Below are 17,351 nucleotides of genomic sequence, written 5' to 3' on the forward strand. Positions count from 1 at the left end.
ACCTGTCATCCCAGCTACAGCAAGAAGTATAAAATAGGTTTGGCCAGTCAGGGCAAAAAGCAAGACCCACCTAAAAAAAAAGTCAGAGAAAAAAGAACTGGAGGTACAGCTCAAGTGGTAGAGCACCTGCATAGCAAGCACAAAGTCCTGAGTTCAAACCCTAGCACCATTAAAAGTAAGAATAAATAAAAGTACCTCGTTACCAATAAGAAATGTTCCATACTGCTATGCAAAATTTTTTCTTCCTCTAGCAACATAAAATATGGAGATAATCTTATTGTCATTTATCAATTTGATATTGTCTTGATTTTCAAAAAGAATCAAGGATATATCTGCAATCACTAATAACATATACTTGGTATGGGGTGTGAGCACAGAACAGCCTGACTCTAAAATCTGTTTTAGATAATAGGAAAAAAAAATAACAAAAAAGTTAGGGGATCAATGTATGTCAAGATATAAAAATTACATGAAAAATTTTATTGTAATCTTCATCAAAGAATATTTATCTCATAAAATTACCCAGGAGCAGCTATAATGAGGAGGAAAAATACTTCCCTTTTATATCGCCATGACCAACAATTTCAAAAATAGGAAAAGTTGACAATAATTAGCAAAATACTTCATCTATGTTTCTCTGCAACCATATGATTTCATTGCTACCTCGTTTCACCTACTTTTTAAGCAAGGAGCCAAAGGATATGAACATTATTTCACAATTGTTTTTTATTAAAAGTTATCTTGAAGTAGCATGTGCTCCTAATGTTTTAAAAGGATTGTAACTTTTATGACACAGACTAAAAGCCATTGAAGCATATATAATAGAAAGAACACAGACTTTGAAGCCACACAGATCTTAAATTCAGACCCTTACTTGTTATGTCCCCTGGAATTTTAAAACATCAAATTCCAACTTATCAAGATGCTGTGGAAATTAAAAAGACAAGAATTATGAAACTCATTGTAGATGCTCAAGAAATTTTAGCTGCCTTCCTTCAAGGAGTGCTATATATGTGGTTGTATCAAGAGTATCAGTTTTAAACATCATGCTTCATTATTTCTCGTAGACAAATGGTAGCATAACATGAAGCATCAAGATCAAAGGAGATCAAAAGAGATAAAGTTGTTTGATGGGTGTGAGAACCTTCCATTTCCACATTAGTGTCACGATCACCCATCAGCTGGTATGAGAGATTGTGGGGATATTTTAGAATCGGTCTGTAGCATCCTGGTACATTCAGTTTCAGAGCAGGTACTTTAAACCTACATGTCTCTAGCCCATCTCTGCTAAATATTTCATGGTACCATTGTCCTACTTTGTTTTTCGGGTACTGAATATTGTATCCAAATACTGGTAGAACCACCTGTGAATTGGGAAGGAAAAAAAATACATGAAACAGCATTCAGAAAAACATATAATAATATTTTACTTTTATGACTGGGATAACAGTCTTAGGATATAAATACTGCAGTCAGCCTAAAACATGCTTTGAATACTATACTATGGTATTTTTAATGTTTCCAGGTAAAGAAAATAGCTAACTAAAATAAAGTACTCACAAAAGTTAAGGTAATTGACTCAAGTCAGATAACATTAGACAAACCATGATTCAAGAAGTTTAGGTATATTTAATTAGCCAATAAGCACCGAATCTCTATGAAATCATGCAATCCTAAAAGCATATTCTTTCTGTGACATGAAGACTGGCTACTGCTTAACCAAATAACTAGTATTTTGGGGGACAATTTTAAATTTCTCTGATTTGAAAACAACAAAGTAAACAGCCAACAGCAAATACACTGATTTTTCTCAGCTACTGTGAGTAAACACTGCATTTTTTTAGGGCTATCCTCCTCTGATAAAGACTTCTAGATAGTTTGCTTAAACAGTATCAAAAGGCAGTATTAAAAGGAACAAGGCAAAACACCAAAAGAACCCTCAAATACATACAATAACATGAAGGCATCTTAAATTCATTATACTAAGTGAAAGAAACCAACACAAAGGCCATATAGTAGTGCTTGGGAAACTGAGTCAGGAAGATGGTGAGTTCAAAGCCAGTCTGGGTTACAGAGTGAGACAGTCCCAAAAAAAAAAAAGCCATCTACTATGTGATTCCATTTACATATCACATTATTTCAAAGGTAAATCTATAGTGATAGGAAATAAGTCAGTGGTTCCCAGGGGCTAGAGATGGGAGAGGGGTTAATACAAAAGACATGGGGAAATTCGGGGGAGAAATGGAACTAATATTTATATTGATTTTTGCAGAGGTCATATGACTATATACATTTATCAAAACTTGTGGAAGTATAAACTAAGTGAATTTGTTTGTATATAAATTATAGCTTAATTTAAAAGCGACTTAAAAGTGAGGAATGAGTGACTATATTGTCTGTTGGGGACTATATTTATACTTACGTCTGAGAGATAGCAATTTTAAGAAAATTTACCTGGTGTATTGCATATGTATTAGCTGATTCCTCTTCTTCAGTGACCAGATGTACCTGTTTTTTAAAACAAACATGGTAAAAATATGAGCGGTTCCCAAATGTTTCTCTGTCTCTGTTGTTAGAGAAATCTCAGTTTGAGTCCTATACTGAATATGCGTATGCACTAATAAGGTGTTTTCATAATAACCTGTCTCTGGAGAAATGGAATACATAATAATTAGACTAATTCTCCCTGCTTTATCTATTATCTGAATTTGGGAAAAGGAGTATGGTGAGCTGCTCTGAGGCAACACTTTACCTCAGTCACCAATAATCTTTTCCTAAATTATAAAGCTGTTCTTTATTATGCTGGATTCAAACTCTGCTTTTGTAAAGCCAACTCCTTCCCCAACCAACTTCTGACCTCACAAATATCATAAATTTTATGCAGGTGCGATGTTTCTCAATGTTCACTTCATAGGATAGTAATAGGTGTCACAAGCAGAAGAAAAAAAGAGGTACTTGGTGAATTAAGTTTGAGAAGTGCTGCTCGATAACATTACAAAATGAACAATTCTGATTTCCCTTCTTTGTGAAAGCTCAATAGGAAGAGTTATCTTCCCACAAGGATTAACAATATTCTCATACCTAAAGCATTCATCACAGAAATTGTCTATATTCTTCTCAGTCTGCCTGCTTTCCCCCAATTCTCCCTACTCATCAATAATGTTCCTCCTGTTTTTGTTCTTCATTTTGGATTTGCTTGTTTATCGGTAAACAGTCCCTTTTAACTGCTGTAGTCAGAAATGGATATAAAACTCCAGATGCCCTGATGTGATCTGACCAGCATACAAGGGTCTGACAAACTACATGGGACTGTGCTCTGTCTTGCAGCATCACTTCCAGTTTTTTGTCTTTCACACATTCACAGGAATACCTACAACACAAATTTAAATAATTTATGAAAATATTGAATAAACATGACCAACTACAGAACGCCTTGCTTTGTTCTAGAGATTCTCCCCAGATTGATGTAAAACTAGTAACAAACATGCTTTTGCTGTATGGCTGCTTCCCAACTATGATTTACCTAGCTTTTAGATGACCTAACCCACATTTCTCAATCTTAACCATAAATTTTAAGAGAACCTATCAAGTGATTTGAAATGATGATAACCCTGCTAAGTGCATGAATCCAGTCAAAAGAGGGAATCAAATGAATTTGCTACAATTTTAGACTGTAGATGCAGCATTGCAAGTCCCATATCCTACTTATTAAGAATCTTATTCTTTCTCCTGCTCATAATTTATGTTTTGTGCCTCCTACGTCCTGCCTTTTCTTTTCTTGGTACTAATGAAATATAAGTGAGGGAACTTGAAATAAATATTTTTTCTGTTAGAATAAGGAAACTGTAAAATATGAAAGAGAAAATGTTCTCTTTTCCTAGAGCAAAAAGAAGAAAAGCAGATAAATTTTAATCACAAAACTATCCTTATAAAACATGTGCTTTTCAGAGATTGCTGCCACATCTTACAAAAGTAATTTTTAACTTCTATATAAAACTCTGAATTAGAAATGATTGACTTACTAAATAACATGTTGTCGAGGTAATACTGACATGCACCTGCTCTCTGAAGGTGTTCTTAAAATTCTTATCGTTTTTCATTAATCTGAAGATCACGACAGGTCTCTTTCCCACATAATACAAAACAAAACCTACAATTCTGTTAGATTTCTTTTTTCCACAGTGCGAAGGTTGTGTCTCAATGAAATAAATGACTGTTCTAGGTAGTATATGTGATTTCATGGTAATTGCTTTCTTATCTAAATACTCAGCCATCTGTTTAAAGAAACAGTAAATCTCACATCTGCTATCTGGCTTGCACAATCTTTACTCCCTCTCCTTTGGTAGAGACAGCTTTATTTTCCATGGACCTCCTCCCAGGTGTCAGACATGGATTATTTGGGATGATCCTAGGAAGAGGACCTTGGAGTGTAGGTGTAGTCAATCATACACTCCAGTCCATACCAGTTGATTTGGTCTGGACACGTGACCCAGGTCAGGCCATTCCTAGACACTGGCACTCAATTCCATGGATTGTGTTGACACTGTCGAGAAAGAAAAGCTCTCCTTCCTGCAGAGAATTAAGCCTAGGACTGTGAGAAGTAAGTCTAGATTTGCTAATGGCCATCTTGCTACCAAAGGTATAAACGAGACTAGGAATGAATCTACCATAGAACAAAACAAAGCAGAAAGATGGGGGTGGTGAGAGGAAGAGATACATTATTTAGGATACTGTTTAAGCCCCTGGATATACAGTAAGCCCACTTTATTTACATACTCATTATACTGTTTTGACCAAGTGAGGTCAAAAAAAATTTTAATTCTCACACACGCACATTGCAGCTCCATGGATACAAAGCAGCTCTCGGTCAGTCCTGCATTATCATCAGTTGAGTTTAAGTCATTGTGCATTGCTGTGTTTCCCTGCCCCTAATTTTGTGGAAATATGCCTCCTACAAAACAAATGATGCCCCCAGAACAAAGTAAAGTTAATGTGCTTGTTTTAAGTGATCAAGTAAAAATTTTACATGCACATATCTTTAATGGAAGTTTGGCAGGCATTATGGGAAAAATGAATGCAGCATCCTCAGTGCTGCACTGAAGGCTGTGCATCCTGAACACGCACAGGGTTTCCTCGACACAGTCTGCTTGGATCCATAGACCCATCAGTACCAGAGGTCTAGTGTACATGTACAGTTATCCAGAATTCTGTCATTAATTCAGATACGCTTCCTTTATAGAGAGCTCAGTCTATTTTTCCTCCTGCTTTGAAAACCTGGGCTCTGATCTAGCTCTGAAAGCTGACACCTTTATGATTTCTCAGTAGAGACGAAGGGTGTGGAGTCCCTTTCCCTGAGCTGCATCTGTGACTCTGAATCTGTCTTCTTTCCAATCTGGGCCTCAATTCTTATTTCTATAAAGTACAAGTTAAAAAACCGTTTCTAAAGTTGTTTCTCCTCTAAAAGTCAATGATTTACGATGCGACACATGAAAGTACTACTCAAATCCTTGCACTCATTTTTAAAACTTGTTTGGGAGACTGATTTAAGAAAATGTTGGAGAATAATCTCTTTTTCCTTCTGTATTAGAGTATAACAAAATTAATTTTCTCACATGGATTACAGAATCCAATTTCATTATTTAGTTCAAATCCACAGAGGAGAAAAAAACTAGTTGTACAGGGAGGAAATGGAACAACTTTTATAATGTAAGTTGTTATAATTTCATTAATATGAAGGTCTATAAAATATAGCTAAGAGGAAAAAAGCAAATTACAAAATCACATTTACATAGAATATTGATGGAAAAGAAACACAAATTACATATCCTGTATTATTTTAAAAAATCTCTAATTCTTCTTTTTGAATTTTAAGTTTTCACATCTAAATTCAGCCTCTTCTCAATATTAACTAGTCAAAAAAAATCTATTTCTGTGGACATTTGTATGGAAGCGCATAGAAAGGCCCAGAAGGACATATGCCAGCAACAGAAGTTGTTTTTCTGGAGGCAAGGGAGGGAATCAAAGTAGGGTGGTGGCAGGGATGATAGCTGTGTGTGTGATGTTTTTGTTCTTTTTTTATTTATTTATTTACTTTTTGGCAGTACTGGGGTTTGAATTCAGGGCCTGATGTTTCAAAGGTAGACTTCAGGTACTCCATCACTTGAGCCATACCCCTAACTTGGTTCTTATTTTTAAGAGGGCTGTTTTCTGCATTGCTTATGTGATTTTTTTTAAAGGGTATTCTTTAAAAGAAGTTTTATAATCTTTATACTTTTTAAATCATATGCCTATTTTTATTTTTCCATTTACCAACATGTGTTAATCCTCAGTTGTCAGCAGAGTAGAAGCAACCGATAAGTAAATATAAATAAAAATAAATAAACAAACGCATGTTTAGTTTCAAAGTGTTTGCAAAAAATCAGGGTTTCTGAAAGCTAGTATCTGGAAACTACATCTCCTAGATGAAATGATACTTACTTTAGTACTTGGAAAATGCTCATCAACATCTTCCTCCGAACAGACCAAATCCCCCTCCACTACTCTGAATCCATAGGTTGCAAGTCTGTAAGACACTGCCTCATTCCAAATTTTGCTGCTATATGCATGAATGTAGAATATGCGCATAGAGTGGGGAAAAGAGAACCAGGCCTGGATACAGCCCTCCTCTGTCATGCCAAAGCGATGTAGCGCCTCCAACAGTGCTCTCTCTCGCACTTTGAACTCAGGCATCAATGAAAGTGTGCCTTTAGCATCCTCTGAAACGAAGAGCAAACCAGATAGTCAGATACTTTTACTTAAAAGCCTTTTGTGGAGGTCTTTCTTATGTTTTCCAAATGAGAAGCAACCAGAATATGAAGATGCTGTGCAGCAATATAAACTTAGCTACGCTTAAAGCGCTTGCTTGCTTGCTTTAATGAAACTCACTCATTTTGTGGCTTTCCTTGTTTTAAAAAAGAAAACAAAAGCAAGCAAGAAAGTCAACATTAATAATGGCTTGCCAGAATAAAACTATATTAGCCTGCACTTTTCAGAAGACTGTCAAAACAAACAACAAATCTCTAAGGATTAAATACACTGCTGCACTGGTAAAGGCTACAGATATCCAAAGAGCTATCATGGACATATACACAGAATTTTTAGAAGAAAGGATTGAGATCTCAATCTGTCAAGTGTACTATTAGGCTTTGCTAACGGAATGCTTTTTATTTGTTTTTTTATTACCATATTATTGTTGTACTGGGGGTACGCTGTGACATTTACAAAAGTTCTTAAAATATATCATAGTTGAATTCACCCCTTCTATCATTCTCCTTTATCCCCCCAACCACCATTCCTGGAATAGTTTTTACAGGTCTCATTTTTTCCATTTTCATACATGAGTACATAATATTTCTACCATATTCACCCTTTCCTTATATCCTTCCCCCTCCCACTGGTACTAAACCCCAGACAGGATCTGTTTTACCTTCCTGTTCTCTGTTTTTGAAAACAGGCATTTTTGTTTGTTTAAGATAGCTATACAGGGGGTTTCACTGCATATTTCCATGCATATGTGTATTATAAACCAAATTGGTTCATCCCCTCTATTTTTCTCCTTCTTATGATGACTTCAACAGGTTTAAAAATTCTATATTAATTCTTGTATAGAAAATACATCAGCCATATTCACCTTCTTAACATCCTTTTGCCCTTCCTCTCCCATTAGTGACCTCCCCTTACTAATACAAGCAATATTATGAAAAGCAGGTTACACTAATGGGAGGTTACTAATGGGATGCTTTTTAAAACAGATTACTGAACTCTACTGCAAAGATGTTTATTCAGGTAGGTCCTATAACTGGCATCTTAATAAACACACTTAAATCAATTTTTCTTTAGGGCATTAAATTAAGAATTCTACCTATAAATCATCACATCAATCTAAAGCTTTCAAAACTAAATCAGGGCTAAGTAGAAACTAGATAAAAAACCTATGCATAAAATATAGAATATCACAAATGAACTTCCATTAAGTTTATGTCTGAATCTCCCCTGGTTGTAATGAGTTATACTATCATTAGTACAGTTTAGAATTTGGAACTCCTCTTACTGTGAACAATTTGGGTCAAGGAAAATTAAGAAACTATTTCTTCCCTCTCCCCTAATCCCCAAGAGTAATTAAGACAGACAAAAGTCCCAGAGATCTGGCAAAAATGAAGTACCTATCAATAAGATGATTCTAAATATAATATATTACAATCTATTTCTTATCACAATTGCATCTCAATGATACCTTCCTGCTGAAATAGAATTTATATTATATACCTCTATGGCTACATATGGATGGGGTAAAGAAACATATATACCAGTCTGAAGAAAATATTTCTTTGCTCTATTTACAGGATCATCCAAGTCTTCTGGTGTAAGAAATAATTTTATGGCCTTCACCTTGAAAAACCAAGCAAATAAACATATGTTAAAGAAAATGTCAAATTACTTTTAAAAAAATGATGCAAATTCTTGGATTCCCTAAACACATAGGCACATAAAAAATGATATCTGATGCTATAATTTCCTCTTAGGCTTTCAAAAATTAGGCAATCAATGTCACATGTAGAAATAAACCTTCTGTACAAATTAACCATATGTGTAGTTTAAAATATTGCAGACTAGAAAAAGTGCTTCCCTCACCATTCACTTCTATAATTTTACTTGCATCATTCTTTTACCTCAGTCAAGATGTGAGCACAATTGTAAAGTAATGACAGAGTTGACCAACACACACAAAAAAATAGGGAATGAGGCAAGCATAGCAGAATGGCAGGTCATTAATTTCATCTGTGTTCTCAGTTCCTTGAATTCTTTGGTCTTAAAAATAAGTGCCAAGCTGGGTTCCGGTGGCTTACACCAGTGATCACAGATACTTGAGAGGCTGAAATCAGGAGGTCTGTGAAGACCAGCTGAGGCAAATAGTTTTCAATAACATACCCAAATGACAATACCAAAATGGACTGAAGGTATGGCTCAAGTTGCTGAATACCTGCTTTGCAGGCACAAAGCCCTAAGTCCAAACCCCATTACCTCTCAAAAAATAAACACAAAATAATTGCCAAAATCTTAATGAAAAAATTGTCACTTTATTATTTTATTTTAAATCCTAAGTAGATTAAAAGATGTTGCTTTTTCAAAATGAGAGGAGGAGGAGAAATGTTGTCTACTCAGTACCTATGTTTTATTACTGTCACCAGCTCACCAGCACTGAAATTTATTTCTAAGTATGTATCTTAGAATATAAAATGATCAACACGATCTGCCACTCAGTCTTCTACTACAGTATTATTGATTCATTGAAACAAATATTCATTAAGAAGCTAATACATGCAAAGAAACAGTAAACATCTTTCACATGCTAGATACTGTTTAAGGGATTAGGGGCTGGATGCTGAGCAAAAGAGACGCAGACTCTGTCCTACTGAAGCCTACTATCTACTGGACAAGATCAAATAGGCAATCATAATGAAGTATATTAAAACTTAAAATGGAAAGTCCAGTAGGATGCAGGATCACAAGATAGGAAAGTTCGTTTTTTTCTTGGTGAGTGGAAGAATGATATTTAAATTGACATACAATAGGGCTGGTGGAGTGGCTTAAGTGGTAAAGCGCCTGCCTAGCAAATGTGAGGCCCTGAGTTCAAACCCCAGTACTGCCAAAAACAAAAAAAAAATTAAATAGACACACAAAAAAATGTAAAGGTTGGGAAGGAGTGCTTTAAGCAAAGGGAAGAAGATAAGGCTTTCTCACCATAGGAATCAACTTCAAATTGCCCCTAATGATCCCCAGTGCCTGCTACCCATGTCCTGGTGCAGTCCTCTCCCACACTTATCAGGGTTGGTCTATATGACCAGGAGAATACAGCAAAATATGCTACTTATGCAATTAGCTTACAAAAAGGACTATAGTTTTGTTGTCTCTCTCACTTTTGCATTCTTGGAATGCATGTCATGAGTAGTCCCATAGCAAAAGCTAATGTGTCCTGCCAACAGCCATGAGTAAGCATGGAAGTAGATCTCCACTGCACTCAGTCTTCAGGGACTGCAATTTCCTGGGAGACTCTGATCCAGAATCACCCATCCTTCTGCTCTCAGAAATTATTAAATAAATGCTGCTATCCCTAGCCACTAAAATTTGGGATAATTTGTTACACATCCATGATTAATAGCTAATACTCTAGCAACAGTTTCTTAAATTTAGAAGCAGGTAATATGAAGTTTGAAAAAGCTGGGAGGCTAGCCATCTAGCTTATACTTGAATTCTATGAGAAATAGGAAATTGCAGTTCTTCAGAAGAATCCCATTCATTTGGACAATTGTTAGGAAAGTCTTTCTTCCACTAGACTAGAACTTGGACCCTTAAATTTCTATCTGTATAAAACCAGAACAGTAATAGTCCAATCAAACTTTAGAACAATTTTCTCCTATGGGTCTGGCAGTACATTTACTAGGTGCTTCCACAAAAACTACTATTCCGTTTACTTCTCACAAAAATATTCTGTGCTGTACATGTGATTTCACTTTACAGATAAGGAAACCTAGGGTTAGGAAAGTGAATTAACCTCCCTATAGTAACACATACAGCAAATGGTGGAACTGAAGTAGATCATTATCTATATCCTGAAGACCCCAAACAACTCTTCTTCCATATGGCAAAATTTCAAGTATTTTATAAGTTAGTTTCTAAACTCAAGAAATACTGTTCAGTTAAACAGTTCTCATCAACATAGTTTCTAAACCCTTTGTCTTATCAGTTTTATTTCAGTTGCTAAAGTCCATCTTGAAATGTGAAGGCTAGAACTGACTATATATTTACTGATGTGATCTAAATAATCACCTCTCAACCTTATTTCCTAATGTAAGATGATGTTCAATGCACAATGCTTTTCTCAAGTTTGACTCTTCCTTTTTCTTCCACTCAAGAAAACATTAGAATACAAATGAGAGATGTTATTGTATGACTAATCTTGCATTTGTTAAAAAAAATTTTTTATAGTTTTCTAGTTTTACTCCATTACTTGTACACCATTTCAATGAAAAACATATTTGTATATGTAATATACAATTATATGTATGTAAACACATATATGTATACAATCATAAATACTTTTAAGTAGGCAAATGTAACTCCTTATTTCTAACATACATTGTTAGTTTTATTTTCAGCTAGAAAAACTTTCCTACCACCCCCCAGACTTGAGTTAATTCTATCTTTTACATGTTCTTATACTTGATTTATAGATTATGTTGCCCCTAAATCTTATATTCAATTCACTGGAGCAAGCTTGTTCTCTCGCTCCCTTGTTATTACTTAACCTAACTGGGCTTAACTGGGCAGCTATGGGAGATTCAGAAAGAACACAGGATAGATAGGCGGCCAGAAAATGGGATCAGGTGTGTTGGGTGCTCAGGTGGAGACACACAACCCTCATTGCTTCTTTTCTCTATTATTCTCTTCATTTACTCTGCTTCTTTTCTCTGTCTTTATTCTTTAAGGCCTTACTCCTTTACAATTCTTTAAAACCTTGCTTCTAAAGTCTTTTAAAAAAAACTTTGCTTTTAAAGTTCTTTTCTGTTCTTTAAAGTCTCTCCTTAGACTCGCTCTGTCCCGTGTTTTCTCTTAGATGCTAAAGAATAGTCTCTCTTAAAGTCTTTGCCCCCAGACTTGCACTGTTCCATGTTTTCTGTAGCTTTTCTTTAGCTTAGCTTTTCTAAAGCCTATGTATAAAGTTCTTGATGTAGACTTTCTATCAACTCCTCTTTGGCAATCCCCCTTTAGCAATTCTCCTTCAGCAATCCTTTTCCCTTCAGCAATCCTTTTCCCTTCAGCAATTCATTTTCTCCCTTCAGCAATCTCCCTCCAGCAAGTTCCCTTCATCCAAAAAGCCTTCCCCCTCAAAAAGCCAAAAGCCAAAAGCAAAAGCCTCAAAGCAAAAGCCCCCAAAGCAAGAAGCCCCAAAGCAAAAAGCCTTGCGTCCCTCTTCAGTGAGTCTTTTATATCCAGTGGTAAACAGTGTGGAGTAGCGGTTCTCAGGGAGGGGCGTGACATTGTAATAGGAAAAACCTGCGTTCCTGCTTCTCAAGAAACCTGCGTTCCTGCTTCTCAAGAAACCTGCATTCCTGCTTCTCTGAACGTAAACAACCTAGGAGAATCAGCTGTTCTGCATTTTCTTCTTCTGTGGCCAGGGGCTGTGCCAATCTTGGCTTATAGATAAACATCTTAGGAAAAACAGTTGAGCTGTATCTCACCTGGCTTATGTGCAGTTCTCATAGGCTTCTCATAATCCACTTTCCACAGTTCACTAAGGACTTAGAAATACTGGTCAATTCTTTGTCAAGCCTCAAGTAACTATTAGACACAGAGACATAATATACAGCTTGTGTTTGGATAACATGATACCAAGATGTAAATATATGGTATCTATGTATACATGTGTGTGTGTGTGTGTGTGTGTGTGTGTGTGTGTAAACATGCATTTATATGATAGGGCTAAGAAAGTAAGGGACTGGTTTATATAATAAGTATAAACAACTAAATACATAAATTATATTTTTAAAAATCCTTACCATTTCACTCTTCAGCAAAGCTAATCCAATTTGGTCTGTATGAACTTTCCTTCCCTTCCCAAATCTCTGTGGTCCATAGTAATTCACAAAACCTTTATTCTGTGAATAGAAAATAATCAATAAAGAGTTCATATATATATTATATCAAAAATGTAATCAAATATTTCTCTTCACATTTAACTAAAATTTTTGTAATCAATAATATGAACACAGAGATCAAATAGTCTGAGAAATGCTGTACAGTTAAACACTTGAATGTAGATAGAACACATAATTAAAAGTTAGAACATAAGACCAGTGAAGAATGCTTTAAGAGGATATCAGCTTCCTATCTGCATTCCTAAGGAGATTCCCGGGGTACATGACTTCCAGTGCTAAAGTCAAACAAGTTCTGGGCAAACTGGGATGAGTAGCTCAACCAGTTCCTGCATCTGAAGTTCTTTCTTATTCTGAGGAGACTTCTACTGTCAGGAGATGTTGGGAACATGAAACAGATTTCTTTTCAAACCCCATAAGTATTGACAGCTTTGTATATGTGTTTATCTTTGATTCATCTGGTTCTTAAAGCCCAGGCTAAAAAAATGCCTTGTCTCACTTTGGCAGTATTCTATTCATGAAGCCATGACAGCACTTAGATTCCAGGGGAGACACACAAAATTCTCCTCAATGGAAGTGAATCTTGAGGCCATGCTCTAAAGCTGCCACATTTCTCACAATAAATAGAAAACTAACTTAACTACTGCAAGAAATTGGTCAATGGTTAAATATGTTCTCACAAAGAAAACACCAGGGCCAGTTGCTTCCTGGTGCTTGCCACAGGCTGTGTTCTTACACTGACAGTATAGAAAGAGGAGGCAAAATAAACCTACCTCATATACACCTCAGCCCAGGCCCTGGGTCTGGTCTGTATTGTGAATGGGGAGACATGGGGGGGGGAATATGTGTATATATATGCATATATATATGTATATATACATTTATGAGTCCTTGACACTCACTTTATGAAAGAAGCGTACATATCTTCAACCAAAAATTATTACTGACCACCAACTCAAAGACTACTCAATAAAATATAGTAAGATAGTTTTACCAGCACAGTATAAAAGGAACTGCATTTTTATGCCACTCACAAAAATCAACTACAGATAGATTTACTTCCTGGCTTAAATCTCATAGTTGAATATTTTTAACTATTTCAAGTTTAAATAAAATAACATCAGATAACAGAATAGAATAATTTTATCTCTCTCTCCAAATTACTTATATCCAACTATCAGAGTTATCATTCTCTAAAGAAACCTTCAAAGACTTCTGATTTTCACCACTTCCCCTCCCTTATCATGAGAATTAAAAAGAAGTCAGCTGAAGCAAAGATGATTTCTAATGGGAATTTCATAATAGGTAATTGTATCTTCATAGGGTCTAATGACTGGTAACAAATGTTACCCTAATTCAGAGAAATATCCTTCATTTTTAAAGAGATATCGTTTTAGTAACAATTTTTCAGGGAAAAAGAAGGTAGAATTTTTAGGTAGGTCTGTCATGAAAAAACAATGAAAAGTGTAATATCTATCTATCTATCTATCTATAGATAGATAGATAGATAGATAAACAGAAATAACTATACACAGATTAAAGTGTCCAATTTAAAAGATCTTTAGTTGAAAGATAATTTTCCTGACTGTATTGCATGTACAAGTAGGCTGTTTGTTTGTTTTCCTATTAGAGAGGTAGAAAATTGGATAAAAAGGACTTTGTGGTCAGAAACTTGGATCAGTGCCTCTCAATGTTGGCTGCAGAGTAGTCACTTGGGAATACCAATGCCACTGCTACACCTCAAACATTCTTATTTAATGGGTTTGGAAGTAGAAAAATGACTGCTGAAATATTTTAAAAGCTCCCCAGGATGAGAATTACTAGTCTACACCTGGGGTTGGCAAATGACTACAGCCCATAGGACAAATTTGGCCCAATGAGCTTTCATTGGAACACAGCCTGCTCATTTATCTGTGTATTGTCAATAGCAGCTTCCACACAATGGCAGCTGATGAACTGCAAAGGTAACTACATGCCTACAGAGCCAAAAGATTTATTATTGGCCCTTTACAGGAAATTTTGCTGACCACTCATTTAGATGACCAGACTGAGGGTTATAGTTACACATACATACTTAAATGCCTGCAGATATCACTCAAAAACTTGAGTAATTTTTTTCCTCTAAGGCATATAAAATGTGTATGATTTTTAATTCATATACATGGAAGAAAAAGCAAAATTAGATTAAAAAGAGGAAAAGATTATGTACAATTCTCAAAAGTAATGTAACTACCAAAGACTTTTGAAGAGTATATTGAACAAAATTTCCAAAACAGTAAATTTGCGTTAAAATACTACTCTATAAGGAAGACGCTAAAAAAATCTCTTCTTAGTCAGAGGTTGTTTCCCCCTCCTCTGAGGAACTCCACAGGAGTTTTTAAATTATGTTTACATTAATATAAAATGTATTAAGAACAAAACAGAAAACAAGCCAAATGGCCCTAATTATCACTTTTAAAAGTAACTAAATATTCACATAAAAGGCTACAAAAGAAAAATAAGTTTCCCTTTTGCCTCATTATACAGAAAAGGACTATGAATAGTTTCTCATAATCCTCTACAGTATTTTAAAATCGAGTTTTCTTACCTGAACATTTTCTATAGCCTCCGAAATTCTCTCTCTCAGGTTTGCAAAGTCATTTATTTGATTCTTTAAATTTCTGATGACAATATCAAAGTGATTTCCCTTGAGTTGACCAAGCCTAAGAGAATCACCCACAGGTCGAATATTAAACACATTCATTCTTTTCTTTTCAATTTCTTTTTCAATGTTTTTCAACCTATAAATGACAAATCATGTAGACTCAGTTAAATCTTTTATTTAAAAATTACCTTAATACAAGGTTTTCAATGATAGCTGCCTAGCAATCCCTTTTCTCAAAATACAAATACAACATCTGCCTTTGAATGTTCTAACATCAATATTACTATAACAAATACACATTAAATATTCACTATTAGAGGATTATACTAATAGGGTTGTTCTTAAAACTTAAACATATATTACTACTGCTATTGCTCTACTTACGGAAGCCTTCTGACTTCTTAGTTCAAGTGATAAAACCCTCCCAATAGTTCGGATCTTCCTGTCCTAATTCAGCTCCTTCTTTCTCAGTCTCTCTTCCCCCAACACTATCAAAAAAACCACAATAGCACCAGATAAATTTTGTTTTGAACACTTCCTTACTTGAAACTTTTGTCAGCACTAAATTTGAATTCAGGGCCTCATGTTTACTAGGCAGGCACTCTTCCACATTAGCCATTACCCCAAACCCCTTACTTGAACTTTCAATCCTTTCCTAACATCTAAAGAATAGATTCCAATTTCTGTAGCATGAATTTTAAGATGCTGTAAGAGTCAACGTAAATTTTCCTTTATATCCATATTTTCTGTAGTCCCTATAAATATTGTTTGCTTTATTAGGTACAGTTTAACACCCCTCGAAATAAATCTCTAGATTTTTTACAACAGCTGAGATACTATTAGAACTTGAAGGGCCATTAAAATCCCATACCCATAAGCCAAATCTCTCCTCATAGGAGCTAATAACATTTATTGTTTTGGGTCATTAAAAACTAGATTTTGTCTTAAATGCTTAATATATGAGGTCCTATACTGCACTTCTTGACCACAAAAGCAAAATCATATACCATTTCTGTCTTTTATGTAAGAACTTAGAAGTACTTAGAAGAGTTTACTTGCAAATAGTGAAGAATTACATATCTTACAATTAAGCATGAAATTATACATTATGTCAAATTAGGCTGAATTTTGGCTCACTGATCCAATTTTTAAGTTTATCTTAAGGGAAGTATCTGCAAGGGACACAGTTAAGTACAAGAATATTAATCATAGTATTATTTGCAGTAAAAATTTGGGAATAATTCCTATTTCCAAAAATAGGGAACTGTTGAATTGATCTGTATTAGAGATGATGTTGAAATATTTCACAGCCAATTTTCATATAACAATATTATTTTATTTTAAAAATAAAATACAAACTACACTTGCATGTTATAATAAATGCTTATGTGGAAAATGTCTTGAAAGAAATAGATCAAAGTGTTTATTGGAGTTATTCCTGAGCAGTAGAATTACTAGTGAGTTTTCTTTTCCTAAATCTTCTACAATGAATATATGTTCTTTTATAATGGCAAATCATTATAAGAAATATCTTTAAAACTTAATTTAGCCAAAGAAAGGCTAAACTTGGGGGCAAGGGAAGTTGCCAAAACAATGTATATACATGTAAGTAAACGTAAAAATGATAAAATAAAATTTAAAAGAATAAAAAACCTCAGTGAAAATGTCAGGGGGAAAGAGAATGTGAACATATATATGCTGCATGTGTGTATGGAAATCTCACATCAGACATCATTAATATGTGCAACTAATACATGTTAACAAAAGTTTTGAGAACATGTATGCAATAAATGCTTTGCAATACAAATAAATATATTGTTTATTATTCATAAAAAGGAAAGGTTAAACTTGAGTACTTTACAGTCTATCTAACAAGGATACATTTTATGAGACCATGACGAAAAGGCATAAAAGTATCATAATTAGAAATGATTTAAAATACACATGACAAGCAGTGAGCACATACAGGAGATATGGGAATAAGTAGAAAACCCAAAACATGAAAGCGTTTGATG

The 17,351-nt window shown here is 34.8% G+C and overlaps 1 protein-coding gene and 1 non-coding gene across 5 annotated transcripts in view; one reads left to right on the top strand and one right to left on the bottom strand.

The window, feature by feature from the left end:
* Positions 1–708: 708 nt before the first annotated feature.
* Pus7l (pseudouridine synthase 7 like) overlaps positions 709–17,351 on the bottom strand; it is a 29,122-nt gene continuing 12,479 nt past the window's right edge. For 2 of the 4 annotated variants that reach the window (XM_074083178.1, XM_074083181.1), the window contains 6 exons: positions 15,280–15,472; positions 12,597–12,695; positions 8,346–8,427; positions 6,478–6,755; positions 2,455–2,508; positions 709–1,364 (listed from right to left, as the gene is read on the bottom strand). In XM_074083178.1, the coding sequence (XP_073939279.1) occupies positions 1,038–1,364; positions 2,455–2,508; positions 6,478–6,755; positions 8,346–8,427; positions 12,597–12,695; positions 15,280–15,472 (1,033 nt within the window). In that variant the 3' untranslated portion in view covers positions 709–1,037. The remainder of the gene's footprint in view (positions 1,365–2,454; positions 2,509–6,477; positions 6,756–8,345; positions 8,428–12,596; positions 12,696–15,279; positions 15,473–17,351) is intronic. The other 2 variants (XM_074083179.1, XM_074083180.1) reach the window with 2 other exon arrangements.
* Positions 13,394–13,525, top strand: LOC141410609 (small nucleolar RNA SNORA51). Its single transcript, XR_012435445.1, has one exon. It is a non-coding gene; the product is annotated as a small nucleolar RNA SNORA51 (small nucleolar RNA).

The sequence above is a fragment of the Castor canadensis genome, chromosome 8 (assembly GCF_047511655.1).
Source record: "Castor canadensis chromosome 8, mCasCan1.hap1v2, whole genome shotgun sequence".
NCBI classification, from domain to species: Eukaryota; Metazoa; Chordata; class Mammalia; order Rodentia; family Castoridae; genus Castor; species Castor canadensis.